At 40.7% G+C, this 24,152-nt stretch overlaps 1 protein-coding gene across 2 annotated transcripts in view; it reads left to right on the forward strand.

The window, feature by feature from the left end:
- The window catches only part of PTPMT1 (protein tyrosine phosphatase mitochondrial 1), a 188,487-nt gene that overhangs the window by 7,854 nt on the left and 156,481 nt on the right, over positions 1–24,152 (forward strand). For both annotated transcript variants that reach the window (XM_044082736.1, XM_044082737.1), the window contains exon 2: positions 16,086–16,166. In XM_044082736.1, the coding sequence (XP_043938671.1) occupies positions 16,086–16,166 (81 nt within the window). The remainder of the gene's footprint in view (positions 1–16,085; positions 16,167–24,152) is intronic.

Genomic DNA, 24,152 nt, shown 5'->3' on the forward strand with positions numbered 1-24,152 from the left:
CCTATACCAGTATCAGCTTCTAGAATCCTGCTAGAATCCAGCCCTTTCCAAAAAGCCGTAGATGAAGCCAAGGCCCTGGTAGAGTGAGCCTTGATCCTCCCTGGAATAGTTTTGTTATGGTGAGTATAGCAAAAGTTAATAGCCTTAGACAGTCATTTGTAAATAGTTTGTTTTTGACACGTTGTCCCTTCCTTTTACCTTCACAAGACATGAACAATTAATCTTAAAATCTGAAAGATTTAGTTCTGTCAAGATAGCACCCGAGTTGTCTGTAGAAAACCAAGGTATGAATATCCTTTTTTCCTAATTTTTAGGTTCAGGAAAGAAAACTGGGAGATGGATAGTTTGGCTTAAATTAATAACAAAATAACTCCACAAGCAAATACCAGCGTTGCTCGGCTTTCAATTGTAATGTCACAAGTAGCAGAAGTCAATCCCGACTGGAACAGTAAAAAAGCAAATGCAGTCTTCAAATAGCAACCCAGTTAGTACGATAAATCCTTTATTTGGACAAAAAGACAAGCTCAAAACAAGCGCTTTCGCCTGGTTGTACCAGGCTTTATCAAGTTAATTAACACAAATAGTTCCAAATCTTTTATACTCCTGGAAATTGATCATGTGATCTTAATAACTTAATTAATTAATTGTGAGATTGCTAGGTGAATTACTGATCTTAAATGGAAATGGTACAAATTTTGTTAAAAGAATAAAAGATATACTATTCAGCCTAAACATCAAATCCATCATAAAAATAAAGCGTGTAAAGAACTTTGTTTAAAACCATTAAAAGCGTTACTAAAATATATAGATATGTATTTATTAAAAAAGATGTATTTATTAAAAAAGATGGGATTTATTAAACCCTTACAGTGCACTGACAGCTGCTAAATATAACTGCTATCCTAATGCTGGAGAAAACGCAGAACTTCAAAATTAATGAGGGTGACCAAAATCTATCTTGAATTGTAAACACTGTTGAAAATGATTATTAAGTGTATCCAAAGAATTCTTTCGACAGTGAGGGTAATGTAAAACAGTGTAACTTTTATGCATGTCCATGCTATTGTGTTAGAACCTGTCTCTATTGATTTTTAAAACACTGGTGAGACTGATAGTGTCGTTTAAACCTGGGGGCTTGGTTACATTTAACTTCAATTGCCAAATAAGCTCTCTATTTTTAAGCCGGGTTTCCCAATCCCCACCTCTAGGGTCATGGGGAACCTGTTCAAGTAAAAAAAACTTTAATTGCATGTTTGTGCAACTCAAAGAATGTTTGTAAAAGGCGTTGGTGTCTCTTTTCTTCTCTATGTCATAGAGATGCTCATAAATCCTCCTTTTGAGCATCCTCTCAGTCTTTCCTACATAGAAACTACAACATGTCACACAAACGCCTAAATAAACCACTCCCTTGGTTGAACAAGTATACCTACCATAGGAACCCAGTTTCAACTTTCTTGAAGGTAAATAAAAGCATTCCACTCCCAGAATATAGGCGCATTGATTACACGCCCCACATTTAAATGTGCTTTTTTACTGTTCCAGTCGGGATTGACTTCTGCTACTTGTGACATTACAATTGAAAGCCGAGCAACGCTGGTATTTGCTTGTGGAGTTATTTTGTTATTGGTTTGTGGTTCTTTTACTTCTTGGCTTAAATTAAACTTGGATACCAGTTTAGGCTTAAAGTACTAGTTCTCAAAGAAACTCTGTCCCTAAAGAAAATGAGGTAGGGTTGACTCACCATAAGAGCTTATAATTCGGATACCCTTCTTGTAGAGGTCAAAACAATCAGTAAAACTGTTTTCCATGTTAAGAATCTCAAGTCAGCCAGATTAGCTGGTTCAAATGAATCAAGTATTAGCTTCCCTAAGACAAAATTACGATCCCAAGGAGGGGCCACCAGTTTTCTTGGAGGTCCATTATGGAAACCCCTTTTAAGAACATCTTGACATTGAGATCGCATTGAAAGAGGTGGATCCATGGGCAGACATTCTGAAATGGCCAATAAATGAACCTTGACTGAGGAATAAGAAATGCCCAAGGATTTAAAAAAAGAAACACCAAAGAATAGTAAATCGCACGAATATTGTAGAACTGAAGAATAGCTGTCCCTGCATGGTGCTGGTTATGTTGTTGGTGCCAACTAGAAAACCTTTTCCATTTGTCAATGTATGATTTTCTAGTAGCAGACTTTCTTGCTTTCATTAGTACCTGTTGGACATCCTAGGTAAACAGATGCCTAAAAGAAATGAAGACACTATCATCCAGGCAGTCAAATGAAGTCGATTGATGTCTGGGTGTATCAAACACCCCTGTTCTTGTGTGAGTAGCTCCAGTCTGTGAGAAAGCTCGTGGTAATTGTCCCTGGTCATTTCCAAAAGAGGGAGCAAGGAGGGAGAAGGGGGGAGATCTGGATTTAAGGATATCTGTTGTTTCCACCAACAAATTTCTGTTCTGACAAATGCTAGTACTGGGATTCGAAAAGATAAATGGTGTTGATGCTGGAATCAAAGAGATTTCAGATACTTCTGTATCTTTCTCATGTGAAGTCTTGCCAGGGGTATTATGAGAATCAGAGATGCCATGAGACCCAAAATCCTGAGGTAGTCCCTCACATTGATATCTACTTATTTCTGTGGAAGGAAAGCTTTTTGAACTGAGGTGCCTATGTGACATCCTAGGAAACACAATCCTTTGTGAAGAAGTCAAGAAAGACTTTTGAATGTTCTCTTGGAATCCCAGCATGTGTAAGAGATCTCTTACCCAAGAGAGAGAGAGAGAGAGAGACATTACTGACACTTTGAAAAAGACTCAGCAAAGATAAGCGAGTAATGTAAATGTGGAAGAATTTGGATATCCTGTAGCCTGCAGTGAGTTATTACTGGAGCTAGACACTTCTTGCACACTCTTGTTGCAGTGGATAGTCTAAAGGGTAAGGCAGAGAACTGACAATGTGATCCAAATACACATAAACTTTAAGAAGTGTCTGAGGTCTGGATGAAGAGGGATGTGATGATTAAGCAACTTTTACGTGCAGTGTTGCCAGGAAACATGAAAGAGGAAGAAGTAGTAACAGGTTGTGAAGTAGCATCTTTTTGAATTTGGATACTATCACAAATGTCTTTAGGAAAGCAAGATCCAGAACTGGTCCCCAAGTACTTTCTTTCTTGGCATTAGAACCATTCTTAACTGAAAGCCCTTCCCCACTTGGGAAGGAGGAATTAATTCTTGGGATAGCATGTACTGAAGAACCAGTGTAAACAAATGAGTCTGATCTGGAGGATGAAGAATGATTCCTGAAAAGGTGGAATTTCCTCCCACTGCTATGTCTAACCTTGTTGAATGTGTTTGGGAACCCATTAGTCTGAAACAATCTGTTGCCAAAGAGAATTCAGACTTGCTGGATGAAAAAAAGGGGACTGGGTGGAAGGGAGTCACAAAATCTCTTGAGCTGTTCTTGGTTTTGGGAGGTTCGAGATTTTGTTTTGGAACTCCCTTGCCATTTTTTTCTTTAACATCTGTTTATCTATATCTTGTTTATTCTGTTTTATTTTTTTTTTTTTGCAAAATTGGATTGGGAGATAGAAAATCTCTTTGAAAATTTGGAAAAAAAAGAGGGCTGAAAATTTTACAGATTCCCTGGATCAGCTTGCCCCTTTCATCACACTTTTTGATCACTTCAGTGGCAGAAGGGCCAAACACTGAATATGTATCCAAGGGAAATTTTAAAATCTCATTTTAACATCTTCTGGAAGGTTCTGAGAATTCAGCCACGCAAAGTTCCACAAAACAGTACTTGTGGCCATAGCCCTGGATGAAGTATCAACAGAGTAATACATACACTGTAAACAATGAGCAGTGACTTGTGCAATAGAAGAAACCAAGTTAATTAAAGCAGATTTTTTTCTCTCAAGAAATTAGATGGGGCTGTCCTTGTGAACCCATCTCCTGTTCGCAGTGCAGACTGCAAAAGGCCTGTTGATTTTACTCTCACTTTCAACTTCCTAGGTGTTTCTTTCTTTCTTTAGTGGACATGTTTAAATATGTCATGACAGCTGCTTGGGAAATCCTTGTTCCTGAGAAGGTTGACTTAAATTTATGCTGTCTTGAGTGAATGCACGATTTGGGCAGAAAATTCCAGTCAGATGCCCTAAGCTAGACAACCAGCACTCAAAAGTTCTGCTGTCCATACTCACAACAAGAACTCTAGGACCATGTACAATTCTGGGAAGTATGCTTCTGTATATGTTTTGTACCTGTGGGTATGTAGTATTTCCAAATGGATGTAGCTGAACAGAAAAGGTGTTGTGCGGCAGACAGCTGGAGATGAAAAGGACATAGGTAACTGTTAGTTCTAGTCCAAACAGAACCCAGTTCTGCATGGCATATAATGTGGTGGAAGGAGCTGCTGTAGCAGCAGGATGTGGCATACCTGTACTCCAGGCTCCAGTTTAATTCAGTGTACAAGGACACAAGTGTGACTGTCTTGTTGCTCCCTTCAAGAGACATTTTTTGTTAAGCCACTGATAAACTGAGCACTTGAAAAATATGAAAAAAAAAAAAGAAAAAAAAACAGGCACAGACCCTTCCTGCTGTGGGTTTTCAGTTTCACCATCCATAGCATACATTTTCTGTGCTATAGAGGAGGCAGTGTCAGATGAGGATTCTGCATAATCCACAACAACATTAGCAAAAATGTGATGGAAACAGGCAACCCTATAGTGCAGGTCCTAGCAAAGTCACAGGCCCGCCAGGGTCCCCAGTGATCTCCTGACGGCCGTTGTCAGCCTCAGGGTGGATAGCCACAATTCTGACTTCTGGAGTCAGTTGGGGAAGCTTTTTCTCTTCTGGTCAACCTTGGAAAAAGATAAAGGACAACTGGATAAGGAAAATAATATCCAGAGGATATTGCATTCTCTTTCTCTCCCAGTTGAATTCCGTCATTGTCTTTGTCAGACATCTAATCCTCTGAGAGGTTTGCAAGGGAGTAGGAGCTAAAACATATCAACAAAACAACCATTTTAGATGTTCAAACAGAACAGAAGGGCTTAAGATATGAATACAGATTCCATTTGTTGCCAAAGAAAACAAAAGACCTCATGTCCATTCTGGATGTTTGTGACCTAAATGAACTGGTTCCCAAAGAAACCTTTCAAATGGTCTCTTATTCCACACATGCCTGAAGGAGGCTAGAGGTGCTCTTTGGAACTTCAAGATGCCTACATCCACATAAAAGTGGCTAAAAAAGATTTATATGCCTCCAGGTCAGATGAATTTGCAGTTTGGTATTAACTCAACCTCTAAAATGTTAAGGAAGTGTATGAGAATAGCTGCATCTCCTCTCAGTTTGCATGGAAACAAAATGTTCACTTGCCAATAACTGACTCTTAGCTGCTCCATGTCAGGGTGAAGCTGTCTTGGTAAAAGAGAATTGCTTACTGTGAAACTTGCAAAATTTCCAGTTTCTTCCAATCCAAGTTCTTGCATTCATAGGCTGCTCCTTAGCCACACAAGTTTGTAGAGCATTTGTACTCCAAGATGGGATGCTGTAACTGTGGTAAACTGTGTGAGCAATTTAGTTTGGCTCAAATAGTTCAGCAGAGACTTTAAGACTGTGGCCTGATGATAATTTCAGGCTACATGAAATATAATTCTAGACTGCTCATGAATGTAGGTGTTCTAGTAGATCTTTTGTGGTCTAATCATTCACCCCTCCCCCACTTCATATCCAATTTAGATATTAAAAGACTGTTGTCCTCATTTTGCCTCTTGGGTAGGTCCAGCAAATGTTTGCACTGAAAACTCATTTCAGCTGCAGACTTCTCAGTCTTTCAGTTATTAGAGGAGGGTCTACCCTGGGGTGAGCCACTAAAGTGGGCAGATTACTTAGAAAATCTGAATGCTATGGAAGTTGCCCTTGCATGTCACTGTTGAAGAGATGGGTGTAGTTGTGTAGTTCCTCTATTCATTCTGCCTTCCAAGACATACTTTTAATAGAGTCCACTACATTCAGTTTAACGACACAGTTGCAGTATGGTACACTAACATACAAGGAGTAATTCACTCATACCTGTGTCTGTGAGAAGCTACGATAGTAGGACAGGGACCATCAATTCTCATAGATACATGGTGGCAGCACACATACCACAGAAGTACATTTCTGTGGTGGGTAGATTTAACTATTACCTTCTAATGCCTTACAAGTGGTCACTCATTCCTTCTGTTACCATCATGATCATCTGTTTGTGAGTACTACAGAGTGTGAACTTCTTGCTTTTCTAACTATCGAGTGATCCAACTAATTCTCACGTATCCTTTTTCTGTGAGGGTAAGCCAGAGGGATACCATAATCTACCAGTGATTACATGGCCTTCTTTACTCTTTTCCTCAAATTCCTCTGGTGATGATTATTTAAAAGCCAAGTTCCTGAAACCAAAAGTAAGTTTATAGCCTCTTTCTGCTACATCATCTAGTAGGACAGTTTTTAAGAGATGCCACTTGTATTGTTTGAGTAGTTTGTTGAAGTTATAATTTCTGAACTTTTACTGAATATACAGTTGTATGCAATGTTCCTTTTAAGCTTATATTGTTCCCTGATAAGATGCATAGGATGATGATCACTGATAGAATCAGAGTGTATGTTTGATGATAGGATATTGGATGTTTCATTGGTAAGTATCCAGTCAGTGATACTATGGTTCCCATTTGCTTTATCTGTTCTGGTGCTATTTGTGGTTAGTTGTGAGTAGCCGAAGAGGTTTGTTTAAAGTGTATTTTATTGCTTTTTATTGGGATTTGATCAGTCTGTGTTAAGGTCTCCTAGCATGATAGTATGGTATTTGGTATTTGTGAAGGGGAATGAATGAAAGTAAGTCTTGTAGGATGGGAATACTTAAGTTGTAGGTTGAGGGATACATAAATAGAGACATTGTTGAGTTGCAAGTAGATATTTAAGGTTAAGGATGTAAGTAATAGTTCTGCAGTGTAAAAGGGGGGACTGGGACTGGGAAGTTGTACAGATTGAATAATTTAAATGATACAGAATTTTTGTTACAACTGCAGAACTTCCTGTTACACCACAGTTTCAAAAAATGTTATCGAGATTTTTCTCTCTTTATCCAGGGTACAGTAATGAAAACCCAGTATGCCACTGAATGAAGTTGTCACTGTTATCCATCCTGAACCATACACTGTGAGAGGAGTAGGACTAACAATTTAAGATGAACAGCCTCAGGATTTGTGCTGCACCTGATAGTTATCTACAGGATGTCTTAACAGAGCCATTCTTCCTTTCAGAGAAATAAGATGCTATTACTGTGTCTTAAAAGTTTTATTCAAAGGATTACCAGTTTTGTCAATTGCAGATTTGGTAGTACAGCATTATATTAGATTAACATAAGTGGGTGGGGTCAGTATGCAAGTGGCAAGAACAATGTGGTTGGTAAATTATTATTCTCCATTTGAATGTATTTAGCTGACCAAACAGTAATGGGGGCAAATATGGCTCAAATTAACTCTATATATGAGTGTGACACAATCTGAGAAGCACTTTATTATGCAGCATAAAGTTAATCCTTTCCAAGATTATACTATTACTTGGTTTCTCTTATATTGATGATTTTATATTTGGCAAAGTTCTGATGTGAATAATTTTGATTAATTCTAACAATTTGTGATTGTTTTACTGCTATGTATGATCAAAATTAAACTATTTTTTTAAATTTCCCCTTTAGTGCTTGTATCTGGTGGTGATATTGTTACAAAAATATTCATAAAAACAGTTTCTAAATGTGCTTGCATTTATTCTCATTGTTTATATCCAAAGAATATTGTATACTTTTTGCACAGCTTTAGTAGATGTAACTGTAGTATAGATATTGATTATTCTGAAGTGTTCAAAGGTTAAAAAGGCTTTTGTGCAGGGAGATTATTACAGCAGATCTTTCTTTTAATTTGGTCTTTATTTTGTTGCTAATCTGGACAGGGAAGAGCTTTTAAAACATATTTTTTTTTGCGGGGGGGTTTATAAGCATATCCTTTCACTTACATTTTGAGTTCAGTGATAAGGTTTATCAACTACACCACATTATCTTTAAAACATTGGAATGTTTTGCTTATTGGTAAAAACAAAAAAAATTGCTTTTGGTAGCTGGCCCAAACCTAGAGTTTCCATTACTGAAGATACTAGTTTGGGTCTGCTCCACATGATGATGAACGTTCAAATAACTGAGACGAAAATAACAAAAACGTCAAAAGTTGGGTGGGGGGCTATACCCCCCAACTAAATATACCAACTCCGGGATTGCACTACAGTGGAGAACAGGGCATGTTGGCCAAGTGTTTACTTACCCTAGTAAACAGTCGCCATTTGGGTTTCTGAAGTTTCGTTCTTTTCGTCTTAGTTATTTGGAAGTCTTTTATGTGGCAGTCGATCATTAGAAGTGGACCAGGACCCACTAGTTTAAAAGATCTTCTAGTACATAGTAAATAAACACTTCAGTCAGGCTGGCATTTTAGGTTTAAAATGTGTTGGAACTGTGGTGTTTTTAAGTATTGCAAAGCAGCGTACAGCTGTGTGAACTTTTTAAATGGGAGATCAGTTAAAAATGAGTGAGTTGGTAACTTGTGTGATTACTTTTATGACCTACGAACCTTGTTGGCCTTGTAAGAATTTATATGTGGGCTTGAGAAGCAGAATGGTTAGACATTGCATCCAGAAGCATCTCTGAGATATCCAAAATAAAAAAAAATGAATAAAAATGGTTAAGCATTTTACTTTCTCATTATGTATCTGTTATTGGTTTTAGGTTTATAGGACTGAAACATGCTAAAGCAGTTTGGAGTATACTTAATCAAAGGAAGACCTTGATTTACAAATTAAAATGTTTTAAGCCAGATGGTTATATCAAACCTTTTTAGTGTAAAAATATTAGGATTTTTTTATTGTTATATTTTTGCTAGAATAATATTGCTCTTTCTTTAAACTGTTGAAACCAAAAGTTACACAGATGTTTAAGTAATGACTTAGAATAACATTATTTCTGTGTAATACCTTTGAGAAGGTTCTAGTAACCTAAGGCACTTAGGTTGTTTGCAGCTTGCTTTCCTGTTTGAATAAATTATACTCCACTATTTGCTAATTTTTTTTTTAGATTTACTTCTATTAGGCTACTGCACATTTTTCTGAATTGTTTATTCCTTGTTGTAGTGTTTTGTAACTCCTGGGGGCTTCTCCTAACTTTATATGTGCACTTATTTTGGCAATGCTTCTTTCAGATTAAGGTTATTGATATGTGTTATTGTACCCAATAAGTTTGAGGTAAATAAGTTTCCAGGGTAATGGCATTGTCAGTGTAATATATCACTATCTTCTGTGCATGATTTCCCTCCCTACTTTTTTATGCATCAGTAAAGTTATTAGTTATACAAAGGTTTGCAAATTAGGTAATATGGTAAAGATGAACTTAGAAAAACACATGACTATATTGCTTGGAATATTTTTTCATAAGTATTCTTAACCTTTAAGGTATTACCTGTCTTTAGTCAAAACATCAACACATTTTTGTACACTATGTTTGCCTGATGGCAGAAAGGGACAATAAGCCTATCCAGTCTGCCCTTTTAAGTATCTTAACAGTTTACTTTCCCTCCATCCCCCTTTTTTCTTGAGTACTTGTACATGTCTCCTGTTCACCACCCATCCTGAAGTCCAGTGCATGGTTCCACAATTCTGTTTGTGAAAAAGTACTTTCAGTGATCCAGAGTAGGTAGTCCCCATTATCTTCTTCCTGAGAATCCTCTTCCACTCTACCCATTTTGTTTGAAATGCCCCCTTCACATCTACCTACACGATCTTGACCCCCATCTCTTCTGGTCTCAGGTGAGAAGAGATCAACATTCTCTAGCCTTAGGACATACTCATAGGTTCATAGATGTGTACTAGGCTAATGGCCCTGGAGCCTTTACAAGCCTAGCCCATAGAATTACCCTGGCATCGTGACACCTGACCTTGGTTCCCAGTGCCTCTGTCGAGTAAAGCCACTGGAGTGATCCCTGGGGTAAATTTTCTATTTCCCATCCACTCATCAATATTTCTGTTGAAGAGGGCCAGTGAGGTGCTGTACTTGACATGTGTGGGAAGTCTATTCCATAGCATGGGCAATGTCTGGGTTATGAACCTGACCCTCCAGCATGTTCTGTTGATTGTGGTAATGAGGTTGAGGTCTCTGGAGTGTGTGGTGTGGAGGGATCGGGATTTCTTTAGATGTAGCATTTCTAACAGAGCTGGGTCAGACATGGCTTTGTAAGTCGAGCAGAGATTACCTCTAAGTAGGCGATATGAGAGAGAATAGTTGGAGTTTTTTGAGTTTGTCCATATAGGACAAATGTTTAAGGCATAGGATCCTCTTTGTGAGGTACTTTTGTGGCCTCTCCAGTTGTTGCAGGTGTTTAGTGAGGTACAAGGTCCCAACTTGCAATAGTCTGCGAACTTCGTCTTGGCCTGGACTTCAGAGAAGTAGATACCAAACAGGAGAGGACCCAGGACCGAACTTTGTGGGACTCCACTTGTGACTGGTCAGCATTCTGACTTGGACAAAGCTACTTTCACACTGTGGGTGCTACCTGTGAGCCAGTTTGCAACCCACCTAGTGATATAGGGGTTGATGCCTAGCTTAGTGAGTTTTTCTATGATTCCTGAGTGGGGAATGGTATCAAAGGCCTTGGCTAGATCAAGGTAGGCTGTATGAACCACATTACCTTCATCCACAGCTCTGGTGACTAACTCAAAAAAGTTGACCAGGCATGATCTACCCTTCACATAAACAAACTGTGTGGGATCCAGAGTTTGGAGATTCCCTATTTCCTTGTTTATTAGGTCCATGATGATGCATTCCATAGCTTCGCATATCGGACTCGTCAGGCTAATGGGGCGATAGTTCCCAGGGTCTGTAGTCGCTCCTCCTTTGTGGAGAGGGATGACTGTAGCAGTGTGCCATTTTGTAGGGACAAAGCCTGAGGTGAAGCTGTGTTTGATCAGGGCACACAGGTGAGGTGCCAGTTCACTCTGTAGTTCATGTAGAACACAGCCAGGGATATTGTCAGGTCCCATAGAAGTTGAATTCTTGGCCTTGGACAGTGTTGTTTTAACTTGTGCAGCAGTAATGCTGGGTACTTGGCAATCTACTGGTATTGTGACTGGTCCTTTGGGGAGGGGGTAAAGTTGGCACTGAATTTGTCGGCCAGTATATTGGCAATATCTGTTGGCTTGGTATAGGAGGTACCATTGTGCAGTAGCTCAGAGCAAATCTGGGTATTGCTGTGGAGATTCTCTACATAACTATAGAAGGCCTTGTTGTTGTCTTTACTATCTGCTGCAATTCTGTTTTCATAGCTAGGTTTAGAGGATTTGATGAGGGATCTCAACTTTTTGTTGAGGCTGATAAGGGAGTTTTTCCAGTCTTGGAACTTTACCTTATTCCACATCAGTTTCCTCCTTCTGTTGTAGAGTTTGTTTATGGCAGGGGACCACCAGATTGGCTTCCTGTTTTTGGAGGAGAGCATCTTGGTTCTATGGGGTATGGCAAGATCTATGCTTTTGTGTATGTGATCTTACAGGACATTGGTGTATGATTCAGCGGTCATGCAACTATTTTCCATTTGCATGGGTGTCGTGAAGTTAGCTACCTCTGTTTTTAGGAGCCCAAAGTTAGCTTTGGAGAAGTTTTTCATGGTAGTTACCTTTGCAGGTGGTGGGATTGGGAGGGATGTGGATTTCCAAGGTGATTAGTTTTTGGTCTGATCTAACCAGGGAGGAGTTGACTATTGGTGTAGAGCAACGGTCACCCATGTTAGTAATGACCAGGTCAAGGATGTTGCTACCTCTAGTGGGAGTAAGAACGAGCTGGTCTAGGGCATTGGAATTAATGAATTCCAGGAAACGGGCAAGTGTATTGGTACATGAGTAGTTTTCCCAGTTAATGGAGGGGTAGTTGAAGTCGCCCAGTATGAGATTGTTAGGTTGGACCCTGATATTTTCCAGGGTGCTTAGGAATGTGGCGTGTGAGTTTTGGGACATGGTTGGGGATCTATAGCAGGCTACGACCTGAATCGCTGTCTTACCCAATGTTAGCTGCACCTGAAGTATCTCAGATGCGTTATGTGGGGCTACCAGTCTGGAGGTGTGTGCATCCTTTATGAATATGGAAACACCACCACCTTTGGAGCTTCGGTCAAAGTTCTGGGGCCAAAAGGTGTGGAAAGAGTTATATCCTGGTAGGGCAGTGGTGCTTTCTACTGCCTTGAACCAGGTCTCTGTTACAGAACAAATGTCAGTGTTCTCCATTTTAAGGAGTGCTTTGAGCGAGTGCATTTTGAGATTTAGACTTCTAGCGTTGAGCAGCATGGTCATCAGACTGTATTTGTTTGTAGCTGTTACGGTGGTAATTTGGTCTTTGGAACTCCACCTAAAAAAGGCATTATAGGAGTGGCAAGAGCCTTGGCCGGTATCTGGAAGCCCAGGGCTGACAGATGCAGGCATTCTCTGGCAAAGCATCGAAGTCTGTCAGTCATGTTTCCCACGCAGACAGATACTGGATCCCCTTAGAATGACACCAGAAACTTAGCCAATTGTTGAAATCCATCATGTTCTGCTTGTACTGTGGTATCATTCTGGGTGATGGTAGGATGCTGCTCAGGGCTAGGGTCATACCCGCCTGGGCTACATAATCTGAGATCTCCTCCATGTCTCTTTTCATGTAGTCCAGGGAGGTACATCTCGGGTCATTCACACCCAAATATACAATGACAGTGTCATATTTGTACCTGTTGTTGAGAGACCTGAGTGCATGCATTATGTGGCGGGTCCTGGCACCTGACAGGCAGCTGACTTACTTTCTCCTTATTCAACCTAGTGAGTGGGACATCAATGTGGCTCACTATCGAGTCACCTATGACTAGTGTGTTGGGCATGCTGTTTTGTCTTAGGGGCTTTGGTTGAGTGGCACACTGTTTAGGGGAGTTGCATGTCCCGTGATTAGAGTTGTGTTGTGGTGGTTGAATGCGTTTCTGCCTTGGAGGTCTCTGCTGTTTAGGTAGCTTTTTATTGAGGGTCTCCACAAAGGTCTGTTTGTGTGGTTTGTGTTTTTATGTGAAGGCAGTGCTGGTGTTTTTTCTGGAGGGCTGTGTGTTCCATGTGGTGTGGTGCACGTGTTGACCTTCTCCTCTTGACCAGCAATTCCGGTCTTGGCTGGAGAGTCCCTCCAATCCGTCCCTTAAATCTTTTTGGTAACTTTCCTCTGAATTCTCTCTGACAGTGTGATATCCCTTTTTCTTGTATGATCATTGGAAGTGCACAGAATTACTCAAGCTGTGGTAAGACCAAGGCCCTGTAGAGACTGATGGTATTACCTCTTTGTTTCTGGTATCTATCTCCTTGAGGATATAACCCAGCATTCTGTTTACTGCTGGTGCTGATGTGCTATTCTATTCCCAGTGCTGCAGTCAAGGTATGATCAGCACCCGTAGAATCGTTTTCCCTACTGTTTCACTATCATTTCTACTCCTGTCAGCTGATACATAACACAAAGGTTGTTGTAGCTTAAATACAGTACTTTGTTTACAATGAACTTCAGCTGTCACCTTTTTGTTCATTTATTTAACCTTTCCAAATCCTTTGCTACTTTCTTCCCTCCTCAGTTCTCCCATTCTTTACTGCTGCACCTATCTTTGTGTCATCAGCAATTAGGCTGATCCTGTTCTTTATTCCCTCGGATGTATCTTGAGACAAACGCACTGAACTCAGGACACCACCCCTGCTGGTACTTCAGTAATAATTTTCCTATTTACTGACACGATCCATCTTGCCACAACCCTTTATGTCCTGTAGTACAGAACTTCCACTGTATTGCCTCTACCACCACTGCTACAGTTTTCCTGTCAGCCTCCTTTGTGGGACTTAGTCAGAGGCTTTGCTGAAGTCCATGTACATTATGTTTATTGGTATTCTCCTGTCAATTTTACGTGCACCTAGTGAATAAAACTGGATCAAGTTTGACTGGTAGTTCCTTCTGGGTGAAAAACTCATGTGTTTGGAGATTGCTATTCTCTAGAAATGTTACTAGCATTTCCCACAGGATTCTCTCCATGGCTTTCCTTGCCAGTTTTGTTTGGCTAACAGAAACATGGTTCCCTGGATTTCTGTCCAGCCCATATAAGGGTACCACATATGCTGTCCTCCAGTTCATTGCAAGCTTCACACTAGGAAGTGATTTGTTGAAGATCTCCGTCAGGGTCTCTGTCAACATACTGGCCATATTTCTGAAGACCCTGGGGGTCAGCCATTTTGATCCCTGTGTTTTTATCCTCTCTAAGTGCAGCTAGTTTCCTCTGAGTGTCTTCCTCCTCTGTCCTGACGTTTGCCCCATTTGCCTTGCCTCTGTCCCAGTGTGGGCACCCTTTCCTTGCTTTCCTCTGTGAAGACTGAAGCAAAGTATTCATTCACTACCTTTGTTTTTTTTCCAGTCTTTTATGATCTTCTATCCATCTTTGCTCAGTTTCCCAGTTCTTTTCCCACAGCTTTCCTTCCGTCAGCTATATACCTTAAAAAGTCCTTGCTTTGGCCTGGCACTGTGAAACAAAGGAATGAATCTGTGACTGGGATTTAGGCAACCCATGATCAACCAGTAGAGAGAACGCTGAGAGACTGGCTAGAAAGGAGGGTCTTGAGCAGCCAACTTCAGTGTGCCCATTTTGAGGAGCTCAAGGTTGCTAGGCATGCCACATTAAGGACAGGTACAATAGGTTGGTGGTTAAGTTAATTGGTAATGGAAAAGGTTGGACACTGTCATGCTTTTGAAGCGGTGAGATTGCTGCTGAGTCAGGGAGGGAGGTAAGCATGGGAGCACACATGTCTCTCCCAGGTAGGCACCCATCATGAGTCTGCAGTCTACTGCTGGGGAGAGATTAGGTAGGATTGGGTGGAGACCTCTGCAATACCAGCACCTAACCCTCTGTCTCATATCCGACTCTCACCCTTCAGGGGAATGAATGCCATATAAGACCCCCCAGATAAGATCGAATAGGATGCATGGCTCTCACCCAGTCTGCGGATACCTGGTTGTCACCTCTGAACAGAAAAAAACAAGCTGATGAGACACAGGAAGGACAGCCATTAGGCAAGTTCTGTGTAGAACAAACAAACAAACAAACAAAAAAAGCTTGTATTCCTTCTTAATTCGTTCTTCTAACTCCCTTTCAGCTTTTGCCTTTTCTGCCCTTGCCACCTTGTTGCCGTTATGCTAGCTAGCTAGCTTTCTTGTGCTGTCTCCCCCTTACCTCTAGAGCCATTCAATGCCACGTCTTTTATTCTTATTTTTTTTCCTAATTGCTAGCCTCACGTTCCTATACACTCACATTGCCCTTTGACTCATTTGTTTTTTGCCGCTTCCTGACCCTCTTGTTCATAACTTGAGTACTGCATCCCTGACCCATTACAGTAGCTTGATTACTCTTGATTTGTGTTCACTGCGTCATCCTTGACCACTTCCCCAAGCACAGCATAATCCGCTCTTCTATAATTTCATACCATTGTTTTTATTGTGACCCTTTTCTGTACTTTAAACCACAAAGTGGCGTAATTACTGGTGTCTTAATCTGTACATCTGCAGCACCCTTTGCATTGGTTAGGACAATGTTGAGAATTCTATCCATTTAGCTATAGCTCTGCACAAGACTGCTTATCTTTAGAAATTTTAATCAGGAAGGTATATCTTCATAATTTGGTATATTTCTCTCAGTCTGAAACCTCTAAGATACATATACTAAATCTAAACTTTTAGTTTTATTCTATTCTGCATGGCAGACTAGTTAGCTCTGTTCTGTTATTCCACCATCTGCTGCTGTAGTTGAGGAAACTGCACCAGTGTTTCTCCTTTTGTTAACCTAATTCAATGAAAAAGCAAATTTTCTTGGACAATGAATGACGATTATTTAGGCATTAGGGAAATCTGTTTATATTACACTTTCTTTGTTACTGTAGCAGGCTCTCTGGGTTATGTTTGTGTTTTCATTGATTTCTTTGTTTGCAGCTTTATGAAAAGGAGAATGTCAGAGGAGTAATAACCATGAACGAGGAGTTTGAAACAAGGTACTTGTGTAACTCTGTCCAGGTAAGAATATTTAAGAAAAAGAATATAAAAAAGAAAATGTGGTATTATAAAAAAGAAAATGTGGTATTATATGTGTGTACGTGTATGGTGTGGTGGTGGGTTGGTATGTGCGTGTAGTTCCACACCCACACATACACACACACACTATTTGGATGCATTTTGAGCAAAGCAGTCTAATGTTAATATAGTAAAATACTTTTTTATTGAGGTCCCAAGCTGATTCAAAGCACACAGAAATATGCTTCATTTCAGCAACAAAACAATGGCTCCATGTTGAAAAGGACTAACAATACAGAGTCCCACAACACTGAAAAAAGGCTGAAAATGCAGCAGAATAATGAATATCAAACATCAGTCTTCTCCTTTAAAGTTGTTTTTTGTAGGGTGGCAAAGGCCCCTGCTGCTTCCTAGTGTGGGCTACCCCCCCAATTTACATATATCAAGTCTGAAATTGCCATCCCTTGGAGAAAAGGGAATATTGCTAGAAATGGCAGTCTCAGACTTAATGTATGCAAGTCTGAATGTATGGTCATTTTGTCTTCACATTTTGCCAAGTCGCAGCATTTTAAATGGTTACCTAGTTACTTTGTACATTTCTTTAAAGTAATAAAGCTTACAAAATTTTTAAAGTGAACAGAACAGAACCTTTTGCTAGCAAAATATGAGTGAATGAAGGAGGTAAGTGGTTGTTAAGGTGGTTTTAGTACAGTTAGTAAAACAAGTTTTATATGTATAAAGCATGCCAAGTTTCTGGTGATTTTTTTTTTAATTCTGAATGTGGAGTTCAAATCTGAGGTTGTAAAAAATTGTCACACCAAACAATGTTGTGTGGGATACAATTTCTATCTCTGCATTGTTAAGTGAGAATATTTTGAAGCTGGATTTGCTCTTCAGGCGTGCTTTGGGGAGGAATATGAGTAGTTTTGTTTTTTTGGGGTTAAGTAATAATTGAACATTGTGAAGCCAGTTATCAACAGAGATGAAGGCTTCTTGTGTGAGTTCAAGAAGATGTACCATTACTGTATAAGTGGTGCTTGCCTAGAAAAAGTATAGAGGTCATTAATGAAAATGTTAAAGAGAAGTGGATCAATAATTGAACCTTGAGGTATACCCAGTGGTAATGGGGAAGTAAAGGAGAGAAAGTATGTCGCTATGCTATCTAACAGTTTGCTGTCTGTCAGATAGGTAGCTTTTATACCATTGAAGTGAAGGAGGGGATAGGCTGACTTGGAGCAGTTGTTGGAGGTATTTACTTTGTGAGAAAAGGCTTTGGACAGATCTAGAAATATGGAAGAGACAGGTTTGCCAGGGTCCCTTTTCTTGTTTATATTGCCTAAAAAGGATAATATGTAATATGGCCAGGGTGGAACCCATGTTGAGTACTGGTTAAGAGCTGTTCTGAGGGGCGATGCTGAAGAAGTTGAGCGTGGATACGTTTTTCTAGGATTTTTGAGAGAGGGAAGAGAATTGCAATGGGATGGATGTTACAGACTTCACTAGAGTTTTCTCCCTTGTACAGTGGGATAACATATGATTTGATGTTGTCAGTTTTCATTCTGTCCTCAGCTGTTGGGTTCATAGGTTCATAGGTTTCATAGGTTAGTACTAGGCTAACTGCCCTTGCGAGCCATTTTTTAAGCCTAGCCAATTATCCCTTGTGAGACTCAAACCCTGCACCTTGAGTTTGTATGGCAAACACCATTAGGCCACCCTCCCAACCCAAAGGTCCGACTTGGCCATTATTTTAGCTTGTGGCCACCAAAAAGCTCTCAAACTCCTCCCTTACCCACAATGCACCAACCCCTAACATACCCCAGATCTTGTTTACCATTTTCACAATTAGATGTGGTCTCCTTCAGCTTTGAGCAAATGCATAAAATACGTTTTTTTTTTCAATTTTCTATTTGTCTGTAATAGTTTATTCTATTCTTTTTTATAAATCCTCCCTCTTCTTACACTTAGTGTAGTTCTTTTTTAACATTGTTGGTAGTTGTTCATTTTTCCTGACTTTACATGTGTTTGGTGTAACTCTTTTTGTACCGTCATTGATACTTCTTTCCCTTTTCTATTAAAAATGACTTTTTTTTTGTATTTTGTAGTTTAAGATGTCAGAGAAAGGTCCTTCTGGTCTTAAGAAGTGCCAAAATTGCAGGCAAAAAATTGCCCTTGTCCGATGCTCATTCGTTATGCTTTTGTTGTTTGGGCTAAGATCATCTACAAGTAGACGGTCAGATATGTAAAAACATTAATCCATGTCCCACTGTGGACCAGAAAAATAAATTTATTTTTAAAGGGTTACTCCCTACATCTTTCTCTGAGGCTATTGCTGGAGCTCAACCCTCCAAGTAAAAAACTGAGGAGCCTTCCACTAAGTCTCTTAAACCTTCCGGATCCTTGAGTCCTTTATCCACAGAGCCACCAAAGAAAAAACATAAATTGGATCCGAAGGCTACTTCTATTATTTTAGCCTCGGATCTGACAACAAGTTCCTCTGACCCAAGCTCTTTGGATCCGAGACCTTTATCAAGAACTAGATACTCACCCAGTATTGATCTGGTACCTTCCAGAGCACCTTCTCCTTTTATGGAACACTGGTACTCCTAAGTCCCCATCCTTAGCTTCCTGTCATTCTTCCAGAAGTCTGAATGAAGCTGAAGAGGACAGAATGATGAGATTTCTCTTAGTGCAATTACAGATGGGAGTTCTCCCAGCTCCTACCCCTTTGGGTCAGGAAGCCCTAGTTCGCACTACTTCACCTCTCTTGGGTCCTTCTTCATTCCATCCATCTGCCTCAGAGTCCCTGGATCCAAGTATGACAGGACTGTCAGGATTAGGTCCAAAGATATTTATATCTTTAGGTCTGAGGAAGTCTCCGAGTGCGCCGGCTCTGACTGTTTCGGAGCCATAGCGTCCTTGTTGGATCTGAAGTTTTGGAGTCGACTCAGAAGTTGTCAGAGCTGTGTTTGCCCCTTGGAGCCTTGGCACTGGACAGCTTGGCTCTGACCTCCACCTTGGGTGGATTGCCATTGGGGCAGATGAAGCTGATGGGTTGGAAGCATGGCTTCTCAGTTCTACTGGCTGCTTTCTCCCTGGGATGTACTGCCTTTGAGGTGGTTGAGAGAGTTTTCTTTGCATTGGCAAGACGGACAGTCTCTCTTCTCATGGATCTTCCCTCTGGATCATAGATGTCTCTGCGCCTTGAGCCACATCATTCTACACCATAGGGACAGCCAGGTCAAGGTCTGCTGTCTACCCAGCAGGGTATTACAATCTCTTCCGACACCTCACAGGAGCATCCTGCAGAGGATGTCCCCTAGGAAGAGGAAGTGCAAAAGGAGGCACTTGGACTCCCCTCAGGAGTCCATCACCAAAGATACTGATTTTGATGAAGAGGAAGGGTCCCCAAGATCACCATCTGAAGATGTTCATTTGGAGAAATCCTTGAGATCCTTAAGCAGAGGGGTAGTTGGTCCTCTGATAACCCTTCTCCAGGGAAATTGGTATTCCTGGAGGCTTTTGGAGCTGGCCTGAATACCACCTGGGTTACTGATGAGCTCATTGACTTGATCTCTAGGCAGGCATGGAAGGAGCCTGGTTTAGTTGAGCCAATCTCCAAAAGACCAGATTGGATTCTGGCTTCACCTGTAGGTAGAGAATTCTAATGCAAAGGAGTGCCTGTAGATGCTGTGGTCATGGCGGTGGCCACCAAGAAGGAACGTGCTGAACAGAGTTCCTCTGTCCATCCCCCTAACAGAGAGTCTAAGGTGTTTGTAAAGATTTGGGAAGCATATGTATACTTCAGTGACCTTTGCCCTCAGATTGCTAAACTACCTGCCACACTTTGCAAGATTAAAAAGGGACTTAATAAAGGAACTATCAGGTTCGCTTTCTGAGACCACTTCTGCCTAGACCCAAACTTTGGTGGCCTCACGTTGGCCACCTTACAGTCTGTTTCTAATTTGTTCATGAGGCTTATTTCACATGCAGCTGAAGGTAGCTCAAGGGCAGCGGGTTCAGGCATTTCCATCAGGAGGCATGTCTGGATGGACTTGTTTGATTTTGTGGAGCCCTTCAAGTCCTCATTCATGAATGCATGCTTTGACATCCATTTGTTGTTTGGGTCTAAAGTTAACGACACACTCTCCAGGTGTGAGAAAGCTGGAAAGACCCTCTTGGCAGTGGGTGTATATTTTTCGACTCCTCAGTGATCCTTTTCTAAAGGTCCCAAAGTGTGGTTCAAAAAGTCCCAGGGTCCTTTCCAAGATCCACGTGGAGATAGTTCCACCAAGGGCAGAGGGGGGAACTTGAATGGATGACGACACCCATGCAGCAGAGGAGGCCCGCAGAACCAGGGTTCCAGAGATTCCTTCTCTGATAGACCCTACCAGTGCTCCTGAAAGGAGGCCTGACTGTCCCCATCTGAAAGCGTTCAGGTGTCGATTATCCCTGCACCAGAGAACATGGCTAGAGATCACAAGAGATACATGGCTACAGAGGATCATATCCAGAGGTTATATAATTCCCTTTTCCCTTCCACCTCCATCTATATGCAAATTTCCCAATGTTTCACCAAGTCAGAGGAAAGCAACAGCATTAGGTATACAAAATCTGCTAGAAAAAAAAGTCAAAGGGGCATTTATGGGGAAAACAGTCCAGGCCCTGGCTCCCCTGAAGAGGCCAATATGCATATCAATGTCCTGGAAATAAGAGTGGTTCCGTTAGCGTTGCAGGCCTTCCAAGATTTTTTGCCTTTCAGGACAGTTGGTTTTATGATGGACAACAAGTCCTTGGTTTTATACATCAGCAAACAAGGGGGAACCAGGTCTTTTCCTTTGTGTCGAGAAGCCCTCAGAATGTGGCAATGGATGATCTCTTCCAACCACTTTCTAATAGTGATGCACCTTCTGGGCAAGTCCAGTGTGATGGCAGGCAAATTGAGCAGGCCCATTCTACTACCTCACAAGTTGTCTCTCAACATAAGAGGCAAAAATGATTTTCTGTCAGTGGGGCCAGCCTTGCTGCAATCTTTTTGCATCTCCCTTACACAACAAGTGCGGCAGATTCTTTGCCCAGATCCCCTCACCGGGGGGAATCACAGAGGAGTCAAGGAATGCTCTACTCCACGATTGGCTCCGTGGTCTCCTCTTTGCCTACCCCCCAACTCCTCTAATTCTTAAATTTCTGCAGAAAGCTGCCTGGTCAAAGAGTAAAGTCATTCTCATTGCACTTTACCAGCCTCATCAGATTTGGTTTCCCTTCCTTTGGCCTCATCTACTTTACCCCCCTTGGATCCGATTCCAGACCTTCTGTCTTACTCGACAGGCATGATTCACCTGGATATCTCAAACCTCAAGCTAACAGCGTGGCATCTCCAGTTCCTTTAATAATCAGACATCCAATGCTTTCCTCCCCTGTCCATCGTATACTTTTATCGTCCCTTAAGGCTTCTACAAGAAAACTTTACCAAAGTAAATGGAAAAGTTTTTTTTTTTTTTTTTTTTGTGCACATCAGAAACACATTGACCCCCTCTCAGCTCCTGTACAAAGTGTTCTTGAATTTTTGGCAATGATTTTTAATGAGGGAGCTAGCTCCTCAACAATTAGAGTTCAGTTAGCAGCAATCTCTAACTTTCATATTGGATTTGAGAATTCTTCCTTGGCTTCATCTAAGCTTTCTATGTTTTTTGAGAGTCACTGTCCTGCCGAGACCTCCCTATAAAGATCCTACTCCACCATGGGATTTAAATTTGGTACTGCAGGCCTTAATTCATTACCCCTTTGAACTAGCAGCAAAATGTGATCTTAAATTCCTGACCTGGAAGACTATTTTTCTAATAGCCATTACTAGAAGAATTTCAGAATTTCAAGCATTGTCCTCTAAACTTCCATACTTGATTTTTCATAGGGATAGAGTAACATTACTTACCAATGCTTCTTTCCTTCCTAAGGTAGTGTCAGAATCTATTATCAACCAGTCCATTAATCTGTCAGTCTTTCACAATTGCATTTCTACTTACTTATGTAGAACAAAAGAAATTAGGAAGACATATCAATTATTTGTCTCCTTTGCAGATTCTAAATTGAGCAGATCAGTTGCAAAGATAAATTTAATCAGATGGCTGATGGATTACATATCATTTGTCTACAACAAATTAGGTCTGTCTTTACCAAGACCTTTGAGAGCCCATTCAGCTAGGTGCATGGAGACTTCTTCGGTGTTTCTGTCTAAGGCTTCATGAACGACATATGTGTGGCTACAACTTGGACCAATCCTCATGCCTTTATTACTCATTGCAAACTGGATCTGGTCTTGAGGGGAAGAGCAGCCTTTGGCTCAACTGTGTTAAGGAATATCCTTCCTTGGAGTCCATTTGGGATTTTGGGTAGCTAGGGATTCTGTCCCAACAGTTAAGGATAGAATGAAAGTTGACAACATCAGATAAAGAAGTTATGTACTTACCATAACGTTCCATCTGTGTTGTCTATTTTCATTCTTCCTCAACTTCCAACCCCCAACCTTTTTCACAATTTATTTCTGAAAGAACAAGAGCTTATGAGGACACCACTGTCCCTCATGTTGAGTTCCAGGTATGGTTTCTTCTGTCAGGAATTTTATGTTCGTACTTTCTACTTTATGTAAACCTGCAAACAAGTTCTGGGGTATGTTAGGGGTTGGTGCATTATGGATAAAGGAGGAGTTTGAGAGCTTTTTGATGGCCATGAGCTAAAGTAATAATCAAGTCAGATCTGAGAATCGGATCCGAACCCAACAGTTGAGGAAGAATGAAAATGGACAACACAGATGGAACGCTATGGTAATTACATAACTTCTGTATCTTTTCCATGTGGCTGAGACATATGATTCCTGTATGGATCTATTAATTTAAGATAACTACTGGGTAAGATATGACTTTACTGTCATGTTGAGGTTTTCACGTGAGAGGTTGTCGGCAGCTATGGAACAAGGCTTAAGTTTAAGTAGCAGTTTTTTTAGTAGATATTGTTATAGGTTTTAAGGTGACGTTGCTACCATTTTTGGCTAAGGATTGTTTGCATTCGTATTGTTCAGAGGTTAATGTGGTGGTGGAGGGGACAGTGTTACTCATCCCATGTTATGATTCAAGACGAACAGGCGGGGGTAGTTTTTCTATATAGTAAAGCATATAAACACACATCAGGATGGATAACAGCAACATAAAATATAAACGAACTGATTAACTGATGGACCATTACATATATACATGCTTACATCTTCTCTACAAAATGGCAGTCTGGCTCGCACGTGCTCAGTATTTATACACGTGCAAGCCCATGGAAAGCTTCTTAAAGGTATACAAACATACTGATCTACATCCTCCCTGTTTAGTGTATTGCCTAGAATAAAATGACATCTGAAAAAAGACATGCAGTTATACACACACTAAGAAATAAACACAACTTTCATGTCCAAGTTGCCGTGTATCTTGAACATGGTCTGAAAATGTGACCTAATCTAGTGATATAGCAAATAGGACTGGGTTTGGCAACAGGGAGGGTCATTGGAGAACAATCTGTTTCATGAGTTTTGGGAATCTTCTCAGGAACAGAGATATTTGCTGGAATGTCCTCTGGAACTGGAACACTGGATTACTCACTCTGAGATCTCGACTCTCTTTTTCACAGACAAGATGCTGCAATATAGGCTCTGACATCAGTACTGAATCTTTCCAATTCCATCTAAATTCTACTACTTGTGATTCCACAATGTACGATCTCGGCTCTGGACATACACTTTTTATGACTCCAATCCATTCAAAACTTTTTGATGTCTTCATCCTCACGATTTCCCCTTCTCATAATGGATTGAGCGATTTGCTGGACTTGTCATAATAGGATTTCTGGGACAAATGCTTTTTCATAAGTTGAGCTGTCACTGCTTTGTTGCTCTTAACATAGGGAACCAACAGACTGATACTAATTGGTAGTGTGGTTCTGGTGTGACTCAGC

The sequence above is a fragment of the Protopterus annectens genome, chromosome 9.part0 (genome assembly GCF_019279795.1).
Source record: "Protopterus annectens isolate FY-2018-M chromosome 9.part0, PAN1.0, whole genome shotgun sequence".
NCBI classification, from domain to species: domain Eukaryota; kingdom Metazoa; phylum Chordata; order Ceratodontiformes; family Protopteridae; genus Protopterus; species Protopterus annectens.